Consider the following 20,625-nt stretch of genomic DNA (forward strand, 5'->3'; position numbering starts at 1 on the left):
TATGAATGTAAATATAACGGAGTAGAGCCTGAAAGAAAGACAGAGGGAGGAAAAGAGCCAATTGTGATCGCTGCCAAGTGTTGATTAACTGAGGCTTTGTTATCAGAGGCTCCACAGAAAATTACACACAAACACACACACACACACACACAAACACACACACAGAAAGAGAGAGTAAATGAGCTGTCTGAATCCCACCCTTTGCCGGTGGGGGGTCAGCCAAAGGGAAAAGAAGACGCCCCTTTAGCCTTTTGGAAGCAGAGGCGATCCAACACACACACACACAAGTGTCCACATAAAATTGTATGGCACACACACACACCTTCTCATGATGTAAGAGGAACCACTGGAACCCCCGAGCACATTCCTTCCTCTGTTGCACACACCGAAACACACAAAGACACCGAAACACACTCCCTCTTCCTCCAAAACGATCGCGTTCGTGGTTTCTCATGCCTCACACACACTAAAAACTAAATTTTCAACAAACTAATAAAGCCTTTATTTAGGTTGTAGTTTTGTACTTTTTTTCAGAAAGTATGATGACTAGATTACCTAATAGAGGTGTTTCTAGTAAACCTCATCACTGCATGACTGCACAAGACTCGCATGTTATTTAATCACTCCAAATACAAGCACCTGCCTGGTTATAATCATCCTCCGGCCTGGTTTATTGTGAGTAAAGTGGTGAGTATAAAGCTCCACAGTGAGTTCATTACACTGATAGCAGAATTAGCGGCAACATGTGTCTGGGATGATGGCATGTTAGTGGTTTGATGGTCACTTTCAGGGCCGGCCTGGTGGTTGAAGGGGGCAGAGAAGGGGAGGGATGTTGGGGTTGGAAGGGGTGGTGGTGTGGGAAACAATGCAGTCCTTTCTGTCCCGTCACATGGCCGCAAAGATATTCTGGGCATAGATAAAGACTTAAATGTGTCATGTTGGAGATATTCCGTCTAGACGGAGAGAGAGGGATTGGAGGGGGGTAGCTGGGTAGAGGGGTGGAGGAGAGGGGGGGATCCGGCTGGTTGAATAATCACTACTCAGTTTAATTGTCTCCTCCGGCTGCATGACCCTGCACTGTAATGAAAGTGAGTGCACTGAAAAAGTGGATGAGTGTGTTTTCTAGACTGGTGTTCATCAAGGATAGAGTGCTGCTTTCCCCCTACTCTCAACACCTGAAAACATCAGAGGAACTGATGGTTAGCTAAGCCTCTCACCCCCTGCAGTTTACAATAATGTGACATCTCAAACTGCACGAAGCAGAAGCGATGCAGAGTCATGAAATTCATAATGCATGGTCATCGATGATACCTCTCCGCCTGCCAAAGGACAAACTGATGTCTCTTACCTGTCTTGTCTTCATAGTTTCATAGCTTTGTTGTTTCTAGTCAGCAGGGTAGCTTTGTACTGACTTTACTCCATCAACTTTACTCCAACACCATCAAGTTTAGTCAAGATAGATTATTTAATTATTATTAATTTATACTGAACACAAAGGACTGTTGTTACATTGTTAGAAAAACAGATTATCATCTGTTTTTCTAACAATGTTACAAAAGTCCTTTGTTTCTTCTTTCAGAGTCCAGTGATTTCATCTTTTGGCTCTGAATCTGGGGACCAGGGTTCAATTCCCGTCAAGTGCCAGTTTTCTTTGCTTTCAAAATCTTCAGTGTCTGTTCAAAAGAGCTAATCCAAATCAGAAGTTGTCTTTACTTTAAAGGTCCCATATGTAAGAAAAGATGATTTTTGAGTCTCAAGATATGCTAACCATCGTGTTGGAGCAGAGACACATTGGCCCACTGTTGTTTGCTCTTGTGTTTTTGAAAGGTTAAAAGAAAGACACTTGGGAAAATCCACAGCGTAACAGACCCACTGTTCCTGGTTACAGTTACTAAGTGATCGGCCCATGAGGGGACAAATGTTTTGTTCACAGACACTTTGATGGTAATCATTAAAGGGGAATAAGACAGGTTGTTGTTCATTTTCTGGGGATATTACAGGATAATTAACAGCAGGCTTCTGGTTGAGAGACGCCCAGTCAATATGGTGTGTTTGTGTGTGTGTGTGTGTGTGTGTGTGTGTGTGTGTGTGTGTGTGTGTGTGTGTGTGTGTGTGTGTGTGTGTGTGTGTGTGTGTGTGTGTGTGTGCGTGCGTACCATTGCGTCCAGTAGCTGGATGCATCGTTGCAGTTTAAATCTGGTCTCACAGTAAAGACGGAAGAGAAGCCGTCCGATTGGCTGTTTCTCACAGATGTTAACATAGTCCCTCTCTGCAGAAATAAAAAGCACACACACACTTTAAAATACAGCCTTTTAAAAACACCAAACAGACAAACAGGTCAGCACACACACACACACAAACACACGTACCGATGCTGTTTCCCTGCTCAGTGCACTGGCTTATATGGGGGAACCTCAGGATCTCCTTCCATTTTTTGCTCCTGCCTTTACGCTTCCCTCCTCCACCTGTGGCGACAGAGAAAAACAAGAGGTGAAAATGTTGTAATGAAAGAACTTCATAAAGTTGTCAAAGTTTATTTTCATCACTGAGGAGCAAATGGAGGCCTAATGGGTGAAAAGAAGTGGGAGAAAGAGGGGGGCTGCGTGTGGGCTCTCCCCTGAATGAAATCATAGTCTCAGAGTGTATATATAATTCATAGATTACGTCTCACTTCCTCCGTAAATCTCTCCTCTCTCCGCTGACTCTCTCCCTCACTCAGTAGCTTTTCTGAAAGTGGAACAGTGTGTGCGCGTGTGTGTTTGTGTCCACACAGACAGAAAGCCTATTCTGACCTGCTCAGTTCCCATCAGAACCCGGGACTTTGCCAGACTGGATTCCACCGCTCTGAATAATCCTGCATCAGCCTCCTCCAGCAGCAACGTGACACCATCAGGAACAACACTTACATCGTCCCTGAGGAAACTTACTGCGCAGTCATCAATTAATCCAATTTATCTGCTCCTAAAGTTGCATCACACATTTAACCGCCTCCACATTTCCCATCCAAATCCTGTTACAATCACGTCTGAAATGTTCCTCTCTTGTATGAGAACATATTTTCGCTGTTTTCCAGCCTGCTGTGGCCTACGTCACACTCGGCTGTTTTATTTTTTTCATAATATACGAAGACTGCTCTAATGAACTGACAGGGATTTCCTTTAACCACACACTGCAGTGGAAATTGGCTGCGAGCAGCCGGCGTGAGAGGCAACACTGAGAGCATGAGAGCGGGAGAAGCAATGACAAGCAGACATCTTTAAGTAATAACCCAGGAATGTGAGAGGTACTACGTCATGCCGGAGCCTCTGAGTGAAAGCTTGAGCAGTTTTCCCATCAATCCTCTTGTATGACCCCCTTCTCTACTCCGCTGTTTGAAATGTGTCTCAAATACACTTTGTTGTCTTTGTATCATTTATAATAACCATCATGAGTAAATAGTAAGTTAACAGTTTATTAAACTTTAGTTAATGGTTATTTCAGAGTTAACAACCAATGAAATGCTTTAGAAATGATTTATTAAGCAATTGTAGGCGCGGGCGGTTTCATCAGCGTCACTGGTATCACGCTCTGCTACGACATGGATTTTGCAACACCGTCATTACTTTCATAACTGTTTTAGCATATTGAGGATAGCTTATTAAATCTCACCAGAACCGCTCGCAGCACAAAGATTTTGTTTTTAAAATTTCGAAATAATTTGAAAAAATAATCATTTGAATTTAAATGGCGTTACCTCCATCTATGGATGATTCGAACTTGAGACAAAGTGGATACCAGCAAGGTTAGGAATTTTACAAGAGGCTCCCTTCTCCTTTGAGCTGGCACCATTTGCTAATATTCAGAATAATTCCATCAAGTCGACAAATACCCAATCACCCAAGGTTAGTGAGCTGCTGACAAAGCCATATTGTGGAAGTAAAACATACTCCTACAGGTCCAAATCTGTGGCTGGTTCAGATTCTACCTCTTGTCTACTTCTGAAATTTTATAAATTATCATATTTACTAACTAACCTGCATTATCTGTCAGGCTACTCCTCCTAAAACACATGTAGGCCGACACCTACGTTTATAACCTTTTTTCTTTCTCAAGATATGTTCCCTTACATTGCCAATAGAGTATAAAGAATCATATTATAGTGGATTATACCTTTTATTTTTGTAATACCTTGATATATTACCATCACTGTAAAAAAACTAACAAACTAAAAAAACGTGATATAAATTCTATGTCATATTGCTCACGCCTAAGCAATTGTACGAGGTTTAAAAACATCAGTTGCAACTTTATAATGACCAGCCAAATACTGTTTATAGATGAACTACATAGTATTTACTGACTGTTTAAAAAGTATTATAAGCAGACAGCAGACAAACACACTTTTTAATCCATTTCTAGCACTTTTGATCCACAAAATTCACACAAAATAAAAGTTTTTAAGGCTTGTAGGAACCCTTCTGATCAGGTATGTTTTTAGATAAAGGGCCTTGCGTCACTGCAGCTGACACACACACAGAATGGCAGGGGACAACCACAAAGCATAAATGTATTAATAACTCAAGTCAAAGCATCCCCTAAGAGAATCATTAACTCCCAGCACCTGCTCCTCATCAACATTACTGTAGACCAAACAAGCTATAAACAGGCGCACTTCCTTATTTACGCACCAGTTGTTCTCTGAAAACAGTTAATATGTTAAGTTATATTCCACAACAAAACGTCAGCGCGCTCTGCTGCATGTGCTGCTGTGTGGTCCAATATTATAAATCTCTTTTAATAAAAACATGACGTCTGCCAAGAAGCACAAGAGTACAGCGAGCTGAGAAGGTCACTCCCAACGGGGGCCGCCATGCTAAAAATGAATGTTACTGTGAGGCGTTTGTGGATAAAAGTGCCCACCAAATGGCATGGATTTCCTGCGAGGGGTCAGCGCCATGTCAGATAATTGTACCAAAAATCCACGCTCCACCCAGGCATTCAACTTCTACACAATGCTGAGACAACCACAAATAATGTAGTTCCTCCTCTTTTCTTCTATGTCCTGTTTTCTTTCCTTCTCGCTGCTCTCCAAACCTATTAATTTTTCATTTTCTCGCCCTCCTCATCTCCCCCTTCCTGCTTTTTTGTAACTCGTGTCAGCAGCCATCACCTTCCTCTCTTTCTCTGCTTCCTGTAATCCGTTTTTCCTTTTTAGACTCTGTTGAGGTTTTTTTTTAACACCATCATGTCTGCATCATCAGCTAAGTTTGTCAACCAATGACTGATCTCCTGCTTCAGGCCCATCGTCAGCCTTTCTTTCAGGGTTGGACAAGGTCACAAGTTTATAGCTTTACTGGCACGATAACGGAACATTACTACAGGTCAGTGGTTCCCTTCCCTTTGGGATTTTGACCAAACAAATACAAATATTTATCAGCGGTGTAACGATCCATCAATCCGGATTGATTAATAGATTCATATAATATCACTGATGCAAATTAAAAACATCGATCCGTATCATCATCTTTAAGATAAACCTTTATTTTGACATTCCCACGGCATGTTTGTGTCACCAGCAGGGCTCCAGACTAACTTTTAACACTGGTTACACTTTTTGCATATAATACATTTTTATTTCATTTCTGAACACATTATGTAAAAGATTGTTAAAAGGCATAAAGATGATGATTAATGTTTTTCCTTATTCAAAATCACGACACAAGCCACAAGAAACTGCAAAAACCTTAAATGTTTTTAAGGAAAAATAGATTAAATAAGGACTGTGGGAGCAGAGCGGGGCGCAGCATGATGAACTTAAAATCCTGCTATACGCCGACAAAATGTTCCACGGAAATTATGTTTATAGGCTAATATTTGTTAAAGGGCAGCCGTCTAAACATCCAGATAGTGTTTGTTTAATCTTTTTTTTACGGACTACATTAAAAAAAATGTATAAAAAACCCCAGACCTGCTAAATTTCAGGCACACTAGTGCGACCCATAAAAATGTTTAGTTGCACTCGACAGATTTTTGGGCACTGACCAGACAGATAATGGTTCGATGCCAAGAAAAAGACGATCAGGCCTTTTACTTCCCTCTCAGGAATTAATTACAAGTGTGGAAATAGTTTGGATTCTGGAAAAAAAACGGGGTGACGGACAAATAATGTTTGTTTCAATAATGATCGGCTGGAAAAACATGTGTGCAGTGACTTGACCAACAGTGAGGAAGTAGTTTTTTTTCTTTTCCGCTACAAAAAGAAAAGAAAGGGGTGGCAGCGTCTTCTGTAACTGGGCACACATATGATATCGTCTCAAGTTGATTACAGCCCCCAAAATGAAATCAAATCAATAGTGTATCGTGATATCAGCAAAAATAGTAAAATATAGAATCAATCTAATATCATATTGTGATGAAACTTGTGATTTAAACCCCTAATTTTTATCATGGTGATTAAAAACTTAAATATCTTCCTTCATTCTATTAGAAAAAAAGAGGGTTAGTTTGTGGGACAATGAGTGGTGACGAAAACATCCCAACTGCTTGGTCATCTCCTACCAGCACCCCTGTCAGCATATGTAATTTGTCCAGCTGTGACAAACTACTGTAGGAGGAATAAGAGTAACAACAGAGGCCTGTTGGGTGAAAACATCTCATCATCCAAATGTGAACACACCCAACCGCTCCCACAAACATGCAAATATCATGCATAAATTATTCATCATGCATACAAGTGACGCATCCATCCAGATGTAACAAGTCGTATCCTGTCTGTCATCCGTGTCCTCTGACATCCCTGCTGTCTGCGACCTTAAACAAATACAATCCTCAGTCGGTTCAGACGAGTTCAGATCCTGTGTTGCATTCTTGGTGGCCGTGAGCCGTTGTTGTATATCTGCTCGCTGAGGGGGAAATATTCTGGCGGGATGGAACAGACGAGGTCGGGAGGGGGGGGAAGTTTACAGAAGGATTGTAAATATCAACATAAAAGGAAGTGAGGCGATTTCAGACTGATGGTCTGAAGCTGCAGGGAAAAAACTCCACTTATAATTTTGTTTTATGTGCAGATCAGTAACTTCGTGTTCCCGGGCTGTTAAAAGTATGAATACGCTCGTAAATAATCCTTTATTTCTTTCTCTATTAGGATTTCTCACTCTCTCAGGGCCTCGCACTTACACATGAGTAGAAATATGCGCTGCGCTGTGGGTACGCTGCACACGGGAACTTGTCGGGCTAATTTGTTCCATGAGGGCAGTGTGGTCGCCGCCCTTTATTTGTGTTTCTGCTTAGCAGCTCTGACATCATCAAGGCATGTCAAGTGAAGCAAAAATAAGGTCAGAGAGGGAACGACATCTGTCTGGCTCGGCACCAGGGGGTTACCGGCATCTCAAACATGTGTGTGTGTGTGCGCACAGTGCTTCTACTGTGACCTCTCTCTAGTAATGTCCTCATGCTCAATTTAACCGACTCGGGCAGTTCTGCAGGCCCAGTCCGTCCACACATTCAAAGACGTCCCTGCTTAGCTGTGAGGTTATGTTCATAAAGTGTCGACACACAAAAGAAGCCATTAACCAGTTTGTAGCTCAGACACACACACACACACACACACACACACACAAAACACACACACACAAACATGGTATTTGAGATTTCAAACACCTCCACTTACGCTGTCACCCCAGACATGCAGTCAGTGCTGCTGTGGACAACCAGCCGAAACCACATCCTGAATCTCACGCTGTGCATCTGGCATATATGTGACAACAACATCTGCAGCAGAGTGTGATGTGAGCGCGCTGGCAGAGAGAGGAGCTGTGAATATGTGCTATTGTTTCCACCTACACTGTGCAAAAAGTGAGAATCTGGTTGATTTTCTGTGACTCTTCACACTCATCTCCTCCCTGCACCGACCTAAAATTTCATCCTCGTCCACAAACAACCGATTATCCAACTCATTCTCGCATCACCTCCTTTGTCTGATCTGTTAAATGTCGGCCTCGCAGGTTGAGTCACACCGTGGTGGTCAGTGAGGTACCAACACAGCGAAGCCAACCGGCACCAGACAATGATACAAACGCCTTTGTTCTCTCAAAGTCTCCTCTTCCTTCTCTCAAACAATGTCCAACTGTTCAGTACGTGGAATCATTTGCATTTGGGCTGCAGGTAAGGACCAGTGTCCTTGTGCATGCAAAACATGAGGAGTAAATACACAACAAGAACATTATCAAGCAAAGACGACAAGTTTGCATTGGCACTGGTTCTGAAACATCCATTTCCTGCTGCTATGCAAGAGTGATTTATTACAGCACAAGGTTGCGCTTTATCACATCAAACATCTAGCCACACTGTACTAGATATCCATCTCTTGCAAAGCAGAGATGGAGCTGGTTGGAAATAGATCACACCTTTCCAGTGTGCTTTGCAGTAAGTCACGTGCAGGAGTTTGCATGTTACTATTTATACAGTATGAGCAGGGATGTGGGAAATGGAAGATTTTACCTGTTTATCACATCCAAATGTACAAGCTGCTGCAGTCAGCAAAAATCCTATAATTCCTATCCAAGGTTTTAATTAAGATAAGATTAGTTAAGATAGAACTTTATTAATCCCCACAGTGTTGACTGCTGCAGGGATGACATATTTTTGTAGGCTAACAAGGAAGTTAGCATCCCCCTAGTTACCTCGTCAAAAGGGCTGTGGGATTTTTCCACTGGATTTTGGATTATAGGCGAAAATAAACTCTCGACAATGAGTAGATGAGTCTCCATGTTCAGTGTGACGACATTTAATTTATATCCCCAACGACCTCTGTAATCTCATTTGACCAGTTGCTAGCAAACGCTGTTTCAAAGACACGTTATAATTTAAACATGGGGTATTTACTGATGCATTTTATGTTGAAAACAAAATGTGAAAATCTCTTAAAGGGGCTATATGTGAGAATTCTAGAAGAAAACATTGAAAAAATATCTAAAATTATCAGCAGAATGTGAGTAAATAGCAGTTTTAACATTATGATGCCTATGTATTGCGCTGCAGATATTTGTTTAAGTTAGCATGCTAACCAGCTCGCTGCAGCCCGTCTTGGTCCAAAGCTCCCATGCTAGCGTTTTAAATATTAACACTTCCCTGGTCCCGCCCAGTCCGAACCACTGCCTGGACAGCTAACTAAGCTAACTAGCTGAGGGCAGCCACAGTTAACATCATCACACCCAACACGGAGACACATGTACACACTGGTCCATCTTTACAGGAAGACTTTGGTTGCAAAACATTCTAACTCTAACTTTACAATATATAGATTTACATATTTTTAGTAAAGTTTGTATAGTAAGTTAGCTAGTAGTAATTAATTAATTAATTAATAATTTCTCATTTGTGAAGATTAACGTGTGTTGTGTTTGTCCACAGAGCTTATTTCTGCAATAGTCCGAAATCCAGTTGAAAACTCCTATAGGCTTGTTGTCAAGGAAACCAGGGCGATGCTAACTGCCAGGTTAACCTACTATAATACGGCATCCCTAAATATCTATTTCGATTTGATTCATGATTAGCAGGAGTGACTATATTGCATTATATTTTAATTTTTACTGAAAAAACAACTAAAATCATGATGATGAGACATTTGTTGTGGTTTGTACCAAACAAATAAATAGCAAACAAGTCACCAAGATATACTGTAAGCAGTTAACATTTCTACAAACCACAGATACATCCACGGTAGACTTTTTTTTTTTTTTTTTACCAAAGGGGCATATCACTCAATCACTCAGAAATATTTATTTGGGTGATTGAGTTGCATATTTTGCTATATTGATCAAATTTAAATTAATTGTGCAGCCCTCATTTTAATTAAATCAACCCTACAGGAAATGTTGGGGCCTTACTTTTGTTGTGTCATTATCCTCCACATTTATCTCTACATGTGAAAAACATGTTATTGTAAGGACAATTCAGCCCTGAGGTTTAGTTCAACTAACACAAGTGTGTGTGTTTGTGTGTGTGGTCTGTGTGCCACAGGAAGCCGTGGGGAAACGCTGCCCAGACCTGAGCAGAAGGGGAGGACTATAGCAGGAAGAAGCTCTTTGTTGCCCTGTTCCACCATGAAGTCATGTCGGTCCGTCTGTCCAGCCGCCTTATTACCATCCTGAACGAGCCTCTCTGTCCACGTATTCCTCATTACCGCGAATAATAACGGGATAATCCGGCTGTAACATCTGCTAACGCGCTCAGAACAAACATCTGTGACGTACACCATTTACCTGGCAACACTCGGCCATTCTTTAGGCTGCTGCGGGGGTCACATGTTAAACCACTTAATGAGGGGTCATAAACTCAAAATCAGTCATAGACAATAAAAGAGAGATGTTATCAGCAGTATTGATGCTAGCCCGCAGCTGTGTCCCAACACCCGAATCTAACTTGACCTTAACAATGCGGCTGTATTTAGCATGAAAGCTGCGTGTTCAAGTGTTTAAGATCGATTTAAATATAAATTCAGAGTGCGACTGTTGCTCAAGTTGCACTGAGCTTTAAGAAAAAATCCACAAGTGTGACTTTTCCCTGTCTTTATGTCCTTGTAAACATTACTGCTATAAATAGCCAGCAGCTCAAGGGCAGGAGCAATGTGTTGATACAAACTGAGGTGGTCAAACCGGTCCATGACCTCAGAGCTGGTGAGCTGTGACAGTTGTCGCTAGAGTAACTGTGTGTGTGTGTGTGTGTGTGTGCAGGAAGATACTCGGCGTGAAACCTTGCATGCAAAGAGCAGAAATCTCACAAAAGCGGCAGACAGCAGGGTACATTTCCTGTCTGGGAAGAGTCATGTGCCACAAGTTTCCTGTTCTATAAATATATAAAATATGGAATGTGAGGGGGGAAAACAACATTCAATAGACTGAAATTATATAACCCGATCAAAGACAGCGCAGGGCTCAGGGCAGGGTAATACGCGCTGTTTGCTCATCCATAAAGATCCAGGAGGTCAGAGCATAGTCCACATGAAGCTCACCATTACAGGGCACTCCTACTCTCTGACGCTGTGTTGCTGTGTTTGTTCACCTCCATAAATGTTTTGATAGGGCGAACATTATGGCAATGTGATCCTAAATCTCTGTGAGGGATCATTTTATTTCTACTCGCTCCGAGTGAAACTCTGCAGTGAGCAAACAAGGAGGAAAGTGCTTCCAATGAAAACAGGAGATCCAACTTATCAAACTGATGGAACACATGCTGCACTTTACAGCGAAAAAACAGGGTTAAAGTGGTTACACTGTCCTCCTCAAGCTGTCTCTATTCCCTCTAGCTGTTCTCCATTTCCTTTTTGTCCTCAAACACACGAAGATGTTTGTTCCACGTCTAGCTCTTATGTTGACATTCCATGTTCTTTTGTCCCTGTTATGGCAACATCCCTTGAAAGAGAAATAAAAGGTGCTGGAGAGTGTATTGTGGCTGAGCTGAACTGCTGAGAGAAAGCTGATGTTTCAGCTTTTACCCCATTTATCTGGTTGTCTGGGGCATTCTGGCCGCACTGGGGGGCAATTTTCTTTGACCTTTTTTAACCTATCATTGAAAACTCGCAGTAAGCCTTAATGAACAGTCGGCACTGTTTGAGATTTATTAGTTTTTACAATATTAGATGTCATAAACTCCTCTATTCTTTGTCCCAGAAGAATCCCCAAGCCATAGGTTCCCATATGTAACCAACGACAGTACACTAAAATATGTTTCTGAAAACATTTTTGGCAACGAGCAGGATCTTGGTTCATATCTGATCAGCACTGCCCTGCACAGTTTGATCAAAGTTTTTTCAGCCTCCATTTTCACAGTACAGGAACAATGTGATGGCCACTTCTGGTTCACTATATTTCTCTATTGCAGCCAAACTGTATACTAAAATATAGTATAGGGAAGCATGTATTTCCTTGTTTTACAGTTTGATCAAAGTTTTTTAAGCCTTTTAATAATACAGAAACAATATGGTCGGCTACTTCCAAAGAAGTTGACCATTGTTATTTTGCATGTACTACCAACACTGTAGTGATACAAAGCTGTCAAAATTGTTTAAAAAATTCCCTTTAAAAGAATCCCCAGGCCATATATTCAATAAATAACCTACGGTAGCCCATGTAGGACTCATACACACAGGACTTTTTGCTCCTCCTACAAGCATAAAGAATATGGTATTAAATAAAGTTTTTATTTAACTGCCATTTTATTAACATACATTTCTTAAATTATTAAATTAAATTAAATTAACTTTCAGGTCTTGAAAGTGTCTGACCATGTTATGTGCGTGTACCTGAGTTTGCAAAGACATGTTGAAAAAGTTCATGGTGCTCATACAGCAGGAGACATCAGGGAGGAAGCTTCCTAAGACACAGTATTGATTTTTTTCCAGATTAATGCATCAAATATTCATCAGATGTTCCATTAAAGAGATATGGCAGAAATGCATCGCACAGGAAGCACCTCTCAGGCCGTATAGAGCTGGAGACACAATAAAATGCTGCATCAGTAATCACCTGTATGTCTGACATGATGAGAAAACAGTCAGTTTGGCTACTCAGTCATTCCTGTAGTGCTTCAGTGATGAGCTGTTAAAATTCACATTTTTTCTGCATCCACTTTCCCTCAGCCCACCTTGTCTACTTCTACTTTAGATAATTGTCTCCTATATTTCCCAGAATTCCACTCGACAACCCCCGGAGAACAGGCGTGAACTTGTTGCATCCAGCTGAGTTATGTATACTGTATGTGTGGGTAGAGGCAGCAATAACAATAGAGATAGTAAGAGCCAGAGAGCTGAATTTTTCCACTCAAGAAAAAATGAGTCACACTCCTACTCAAAACACAGCGAGCCTTGTGGCGCGCTGGCGATGGAGCAATCTCTGCTTCTTCTTTAATTTATATCTCACTGTATTACTGCTGGTAGAAGATGGAGAGCCAAGAAAAAAAAGCTCTGGCTCTTTAATTCTGAAGGATTCACACAAAAAAAATGACTTAACTGACAAGTTTCTTCGATTTTAATTGAAAAAATAATTATCCATGAAATAATTGATTTGTTTCTTATTCTATTCGTAAATGTACTCCTTGGTTGAAAACACATAAAATACAACTGCTACCACATTTAAGCGTTGATGTTAAAAAAGAAGATTCTTTCCACTGCCATCATTTGATTTGGGGGGAATATTTGCATGCAGAAGCATCTGAATGGCAAACAGTCTCATGCTCTTATTCTCAATAAAAAATGCTGTGCTTGTAATATAAAAATAAACAAAAAAACAGGACAAAGAGTCTGCAGCTATTCTAACTAGCAATTTGAGGCTGTACTAGCTAAAATCAGCATGCAAACATGGGCTTATTGCTATTTTGCATTAAACACTCATTTGAATGAAAGCTGATGAACTGAAAAATGAAACAAAGAACTTCTGCTCACTGAAAAATCAGAAACTATATGGATGCTTGTATTTATGGATGTTATGAAGTTGGGAAGAGGTGCAGCCAAGATGACTTAAAAAAAAAGCATTTAATCAAGACTTAAAGTTTATAGCCATGCTAATGATTGAGGCTAACAACTGAGACTGTACATGGTCCATACTGCTAGAGATGGCGGTTGCATGACACAAAATAATAATAATAATACCCGGGGGTGTTGCCAAGATGGCTGCCGGGTCGCATATGTCACATCATAATGATTTTAAGTTTTGTCAGTGAAAATTATGAGAATTGTGATGCAATAATCATTCCCACTAACAGTGAATCATATCAAAATAATCACAATATGATTTTCTTTTTATTTATTTTTTAGGATATCATGCAGCCCTAGTCTGGACCAAAGGGGTCGATGCCACTTGCATGGATAACAACTTTATTTTTGGGACACAGACTTAATTATTACCAGCGTTACCAGTAGCCCTGACTGCCAGTAAACACAGTTTCTTGGGGTCTAATGTTGCAGGCTGAGTGCTCCTGAAGCCTTCATGCTGGGAAGTGAAAACATATTTAACAAATTTAATAATGAAAGCAAATCAGGTCTGAGAGAAGTGATAAATATAAAATGTGTAAGAATGGGTCACTGACAATAGATTCTGTTCACAGGTCTTTCCATTAGAAGAACCCAGTGATCAGACTGCAGGCTTGTTTCCCTCTCGTGTATTTTACTCAGCCCCCATTAAGGCTCTCTACCCAATAAAAGTCAACGGCATTATGTCACGGCCCCGTCCTTTCAGTGGGGTCCTGAGGGAGGAGCACTCCAGGCAAGTGTTTTTGTTTGTGTGAAGAGGGATAAAAAGTTTGTGTGTGTGAGACTACTGTACATTATTCATGCTGACACAGCCATAATAGGGACAACAAAGCCCTGTGTTGTGTGTTTGGCAGCGGTGGTTTGCAGATTCAAACAGGTTACCCAGCTCATTTTACTAGAATTCTGTTGGTCCTGCCACCCAGCCTGCTCAGACTTGCTGCTCCATCACATGATGGAGCAACACCGCCCCGACCCCACATCCCCCCCACCCCTCTGCGGCAGGAGCTCAAAGACACAGTGTACAATCAGACACAAATCTCTTGTACAGACAAATACCTCGTACCTGTTACCTTATGTTACCTTGCATATCTTCTTGTAGTCACAGATCATTTGGCTTGAAGTGCAATGGGGCCAAAAATGGGATACGATTGGTTGCAAACATAATCTGGGACTCCGATCCCAAAAGACTGGATGCCACCATATTTAGGTTTTAATCATTTAAGGCTTTTCTCTATGGATTCTATTATATTTGTAATTTAGTAGAACTTTCAAACATTTACTAAAAGCCAAATGGTTGCGAGGTATTACTAGATTTTAGATTTTGACAACCAACCAACCCATTGTGTGATTATTTGACACATGTAATTACACAAGAGATGCAAGTAACAATTATTTCCTTATTGATTACTCTGGACGGGACAGGGGTGTTTAATGACATGTACAACCCACCACCGGGGGATCTATATGGATTTATATCCATGGGGATTTAAAAAGCAGCTAGCAGCAGTTAGAAGCTAACTCAAAAAGAAGAGACTAGTAACCAAAAGAAAAAAAAAGACAAAAAGACAGGAGGTCCTTGAGCTCCTTAACTCCGAAAAAGATCAACCGCAATATAACAGGGACTGTAAATGATTGTTATCGCAGTGTAACTGTTTAGAAACAGCTGCTGATTCTGTTCTGTTCCACTTCATGCATCTTTTGCTTCTGGAATTCGGGCACGCTATCCAAAATCACACACTAGGGCTGAAATATGCCAGTGTGATTTGGTTCAGTGTAAAGAAAGCAAAGCCAGCGTAATGAAGGGCCTTTGTTGATCTCTGTGTCAAAAGGGTGTCAAAAGGTCTTCATACGTCTTAGTTTGTCCAACCAACAGTCCAAACCCCAAATATATACAGTTTACAATTAGATAAAACAGAGAAAACCTGCAAGTACCTGCACCGGAAAAGCTGTTACCAGAATTTTTAACCATTTTTTGTTTGAAAATTCATGAAAACAATAAACTTGACTTGAATAATACTTTTGATCGACTAACTGATTAATCAGTCAGTTGTTGCAGCTCTAATTTATACTGAACTCCTCATCTAAAGCAAACATATACAGACTGGTGACGAATCAAAGGAAAAACCAACATCAAGTGGTTTAAAGGGTTACTCCACCAATTTTACACATCAATGTATGTGTAGGTAAAGTGCAACTGCATATGTAAAACAATAGTATAAAGCCTTATGTGGCTCCAGGGGAGGCTGCATGTGACCTGATAAACTGCCTCAAGTGATGTCACTCAGTGGGTAAGTTGCATTGTGGGGAATATAGGTAACAGATTTTGAAAAAGAGTGTGTGGAGGTAAAAGGATATACCTCTGGTTCTGCTGTATCCATTTTGATCATTTGTTTTCAAACTGTTTTGGGTATAACAGTGTAAAGGTGCCTGACCAGTAGACAGCTTTACAAAACCTGGTGAGCCTTCACTGTCGGGCTCAAACATTCAGGCCTGTACCTTTCTCTTGGTGTACACCACACATGCACCCATCGCTTGGTTGAGAATATGGTGAAAGATGACTCATGTAAGCATATCACTTTTATCCGCCTCTCTGTAAACCAGCGCCTCAATGGTTTTTGCACCACTGAACTCTCAAATGCACCTTCATCTTTGTAATGAGGGGTTTATGCACTGCAGCCCTACTATAATATCCTTCCCTGTGTAATTGTACTTCTTGCTGACACAGTCTGATCACGTCCTGTGTTCATATTCTCAGTCACCCGAGGAAGAGTTCTGTTTTATCTAAAATATTGCACAAGTGCACGAGCAATGATTTATTGATGTCTTTTCCATAGATCTAATGTCACTTTAGTTGCTGTTCCATTGAAACACAAGCCAGCTGAGCAGTCTTTGAGACTAAAGCTCCGGTGCCCCAACAATAAACCTTCTTTCAAAGTCACTTAGATCTTTTCCTCTTGCCATCTTGATACAAAATCAGAATCAGCTGCAACTGTTTTACTGCATTTTAATACATGTCAAACAAGGTCCTTTATTCATTCAGGAGATTCCTCTATAGGCCGTGAACAAATATCACATCACAGTCACCCAAAAGCATTCTGGTAACAACTCTTTTACTTGTGAAAATGATGGGGGAGGGAAAGAAAGCTGCCATGTTCGCATCACCGTCTTCATCTGTAGTGCTGCAAATTACAGTTATTTTCATCGTGATTAATCGATAAGTTGTTTGGTCAGAAAGTGGTGAAAAGTGTCAATCAGTGTTACACAAATCCCAACATGGCATCCTTAAATGTCTTGTTTTGTCCTCAACCCAAAGGTATCAGTTTACTGTCACAGAGGAGTAAAGAAACCAGAAAATATTTACATTTAGGGAGCTGGAATCAGAGAAGTTTGATTTTTTTTTCTTAAAGGAGACATGTTATGCTCATTTTCAGGTTCATAATTTTATTTTGGTTACTACTAGAATGGGTTTACGTGCTTTAATTTTTTTTAAAAACGCATACGTTTCCTCATACTGTCTCTGTCTGAAACACTCTGTTTTAGCTCCTGTCTCTTTAAGACCCCTCTCCTGAATACCCAGTCTGTTCCGATTGGTCAGCTCACACATGCCTGAACTAGCACCGCTAACAACAACAAAGCAGCTGCGCTAAATCAATTCTTAAGTACCAAACTAGCCGTAATGCATAAATTATCCAAATGTGTGACTTGCTGACATAGTGTGATGTCACCAAGACTTCTGACGAGGGGTTTCAGGAGCAGTGTTTTCTGTGGGAGAGAGGAGCTTCTGTTGGTGCGGACTAGTGATGAAAATTGTAAGCAATTTCTTTAACTGACAGTTGGCTGGCTCAACAATCAATTATCGATTTATTATTAATAATCCCTAATGCAGACTTTGACCTTGTTAACTTTCAAGATCATTTAGGAAAAAAATCATAGGTCACCTTTAAAAAACAACTCAAACCAACTGATCGATGATCAAAATAGTCGGAGATCTAATACTTGATTATCGATTTATTCAATCATCATCATCTTGTCTCAATAATCCTTCACCACTCGGGTTATTTTTATGTACAGGTTTTCCTTGAGCAGAATTTTACACCAAATGTCACGGAAGTGATTTTTACTTGCGCAACTACAACCTGCAAAAACACGACAGGCCGAATGTGAAAGCCAGCAGGCGTTGGAGAGGAATTCAGTCTAGTAGCCCAAACTAAATACCCCGGCTCTGTTACCGCAATTCAAGAAAGGCATCTGGATGCAGCAGTGCAGTTTTTCCCCCTTACTCTCATTCACTTCGACAGCCGATGACGTTCGCTCGCCTGGCTTGGAATCTGCGACTGCTGCCAGCAAGAGTTGTGAATGGGGAGGAGAGCAGAGATGCGCGCACACACACACACACACACACACACACTTAATAAGCTCAGGGTCTACTGCACTGATGTTGCTCTCGTCAGAACGGCTGGGTTCAGGTTACATTCAAACAAAGGAATTCACCCCCACACCCCTCATCTGCTAACACACACATAAATCTACAGTATACCCTGTCATTAAACCTCCTCACTCAGTCTACTTGTGTATATGTCAGCTATAACGTTAAAAAGGCAAATCCAAACAGAACGCGCTGAAACAAACGGCCATGTCAGGCCTGTGGAACTTTCTTTTCTGATCCGCTGTGACCCCCAATTTCCTCATCTGACAGCAGAGCTTTTAAGAACGAGCGCACCAGCGTTTCCTGCTGCTCTGTCATGGCTGACAGTGCTGCAGCTGTCAGATGATACTCAGATGATCGTGCTGGAGATCGGGGTGTTTCATTTCACCGCATACTCATCATCCATAAAGTATCTTCCGCAGAGACCGGAGAGCAGCTCCACAGGAAGATGGAGCTTGGATGGCAGTAGCCCACTCAGTTTGTTATGTAACGATCAATTTGATTAAATAGCTTATGGGCTGCATCTGACTGATAGTGTATAGTACCGCTTGGCTTTATGTAAGATAGCGGTCACTTCAGGGGATGGTTCAATATGATCAGAGCTGCTGCTTTTTTCTATGGAAAACAAAATGAGTTTCCACTCTGTGATTAACATGAAACATCAACCACAAGTTTTAACACATTTAAAGGATTATAACAATTTTAACATTTAAAATCATTAATATAAAAATTCTCAGTGTCGTAACAGTCTCATCTCAAATTATGCCATGCAGGGTCCTTGAATTTGAGGGAATTTAGCCTGTAAAGTGCTTGAAAAGTCCTAGATTTAGATGTTTAAAGGATAAGTTCACCCAAAAATGAAAATTCAGTCCACCCACATGCTGATGGAAAGTCAAGTGAAGTATTTTTATTGTAGTTCACAAAACGTTTCTGGAGCTTCACGGCAAAACAGTGTTGCAGCATTCTCCTAAACAACTGAAGTAGCTGGGGACTTAAAATAAAAATAAAAATACAAAACATACACAAATTAATACATAAAATGGCTCCAGAAAGCTTGTACAGTGTAATCAAATTTTACAGAAACCCCTAGAGCTCAAATTTATTCGACAAGACGTTATATACACCCTCCATTAGCAGTCCAGCTCGTGTACCCACGTCAAACAGGGCGCACACTTATGCTTTTAGCTTAACAGCCTCAGTGAAGATTTCGGCTTTAGAGGGGCTCTGTGGGACTGCTGACGGTTGTTTGGTAACATCAGCGCACTCCATTTTAGGCATGGGACAATATGTCAAATTTCATGTCATGTCAATTTTGTTGTCTTCAGCGATAAAATATTTCATTATCCCATCCCTACTCCATTTCTAAACTGACATCAGTGGAGAACAAATTGTTACATACAGCCTCTCTAAAAAAGGGCGTACTGTAAATAACTTTTCATCTTTTCATGTAGTTTAGGCCGGACGAGCTGTATGGAGCCATTTCATGATTTTTCTTGCTGTGAAGCACCAGAAATGTTTAATAGACTACAAAACTTCCCCCAACTTTCCACTGGCTTGAGGGGGAGTAGATAGTGACTGAATTTTCAGTTTTGGGTGAACTTATCCTTTAATCTCAATTTCTAGTTCCTCATAATCAATGACAAGACCTCACAAGAACTTGGCAGTAAAACCCAGAGCAGTACTGTCAGGTCAGTCATCGCTGACACAGAAGAGCCAAAGAGGGATGTGAGGTTGGCACCGGGCCTGTTTTGCCACTCCTGGCCTGGAGATATCAATAGCTTTTTATTTCTAAGCCTCGCTGCCACTCGCTCTGTTTTAATGATGGGGGAAGGTGTGAGGACGCTGGCATAAACCACCGCAAAGACTGCAAGTGTAAACTGGGGTTTCCTGTTGTGGTTCGCTGGGAGCGTTTGGACAGAGGATGCATGCCTCTGAGACGCACTCCCATAAACAAACAGGAATAAACACTCTTTATTCGCTCCATTCACATTCTCTCACTGCTGCTGGGACGTGACCTAAAATGAGCCTCTGTGTACACTGTACTCTGCCACACATGTGAGTGACAAGCAACACACACACAGGGACCTGCACAGCCTTTGGCACTGGGCCCTGTAAGATAAAACCGCTAATGATTCAGACAGTTAAAAGGACACAAGCAATAACACACTCCCAACAACCTGTGACATGTTTCGATGTGCAATAAACTCAACCGCTGATCTGCTCTCACATGGCTGCATTTGTAGGGCCATTGATCAAACTGCTGCTGCTGCTGATGCTGCTGCTGCTGCTGCTGTGAAAGTCGTGCTTCAGCCATCAGCTCAAAGAACCATCTCATCCCTTAATGTGAAACTGTAAAAGGGCCTTTTCTCTCCCACACACAGTCGGGGCAGAGACTGGATGAGCACCAATGGAGCAGCTGGGACAAGCAAGATCTGTCATGGGTCATTAACTGCTCTTATTAATTCATGAAGCTTAATTCGCCCGGCCCAGTCGTGCTCTGCGCCCATAAAACAAGAGTCCACATTGACCTGCAGGCGAGTGCATCCTTCGTTAGGGGGTTCTGACAGCATGTCAGCTTCCTGATTCACTTTATTATGATATTAATTCCCATGAAACTCTCTGTGCCCTCTCTGCAGACGAGCCCTTTTTCCTCTGAGGTATGCTATCATTGTGAGATAAATGGACGGAGCTTCAG

The 20,625-nt window shown here is 41.2% G+C and overlaps 1 protein-coding gene across 2 annotated transcripts in view; it reads right to left on the reverse strand.

The window, feature by feature from the left end:
* grk5l (G protein-coupled receptor kinase 5 like) overlaps window positions 1-20,625 on the reverse strand; it is a 35,163-nt gene that overhangs the window by 9,660 nt on the left and 4,878 nt on the right. For both annotated transcript variants that reach the window (XM_073466399.1, XM_073466400.1), the window contains exons 2-3: window positions 2,370-2,465; window positions 2,157-2,269 (exon numbers count right to left, since the gene is read on the reverse strand). In XM_073466399.1, the coding sequence (XP_073322500.1) occupies window positions 2,157-2,269; window positions 2,370-2,465 (209 nt within the window). The remainder of the gene's footprint in view (window positions 1-2,156; window positions 2,270-2,369; window positions 2,466-20,625) is intronic.

The sequence above is a fragment of the Pagrus major genome, chromosome 5, assembly GCF_040436345.1.
Source record: "Pagrus major chromosome 5, Pma_NU_1.0".
Taxonomy (NCBI): Eukaryota; Metazoa; Chordata; class Actinopteri; order Spariformes; family Sparidae; genus Pagrus; species Pagrus major.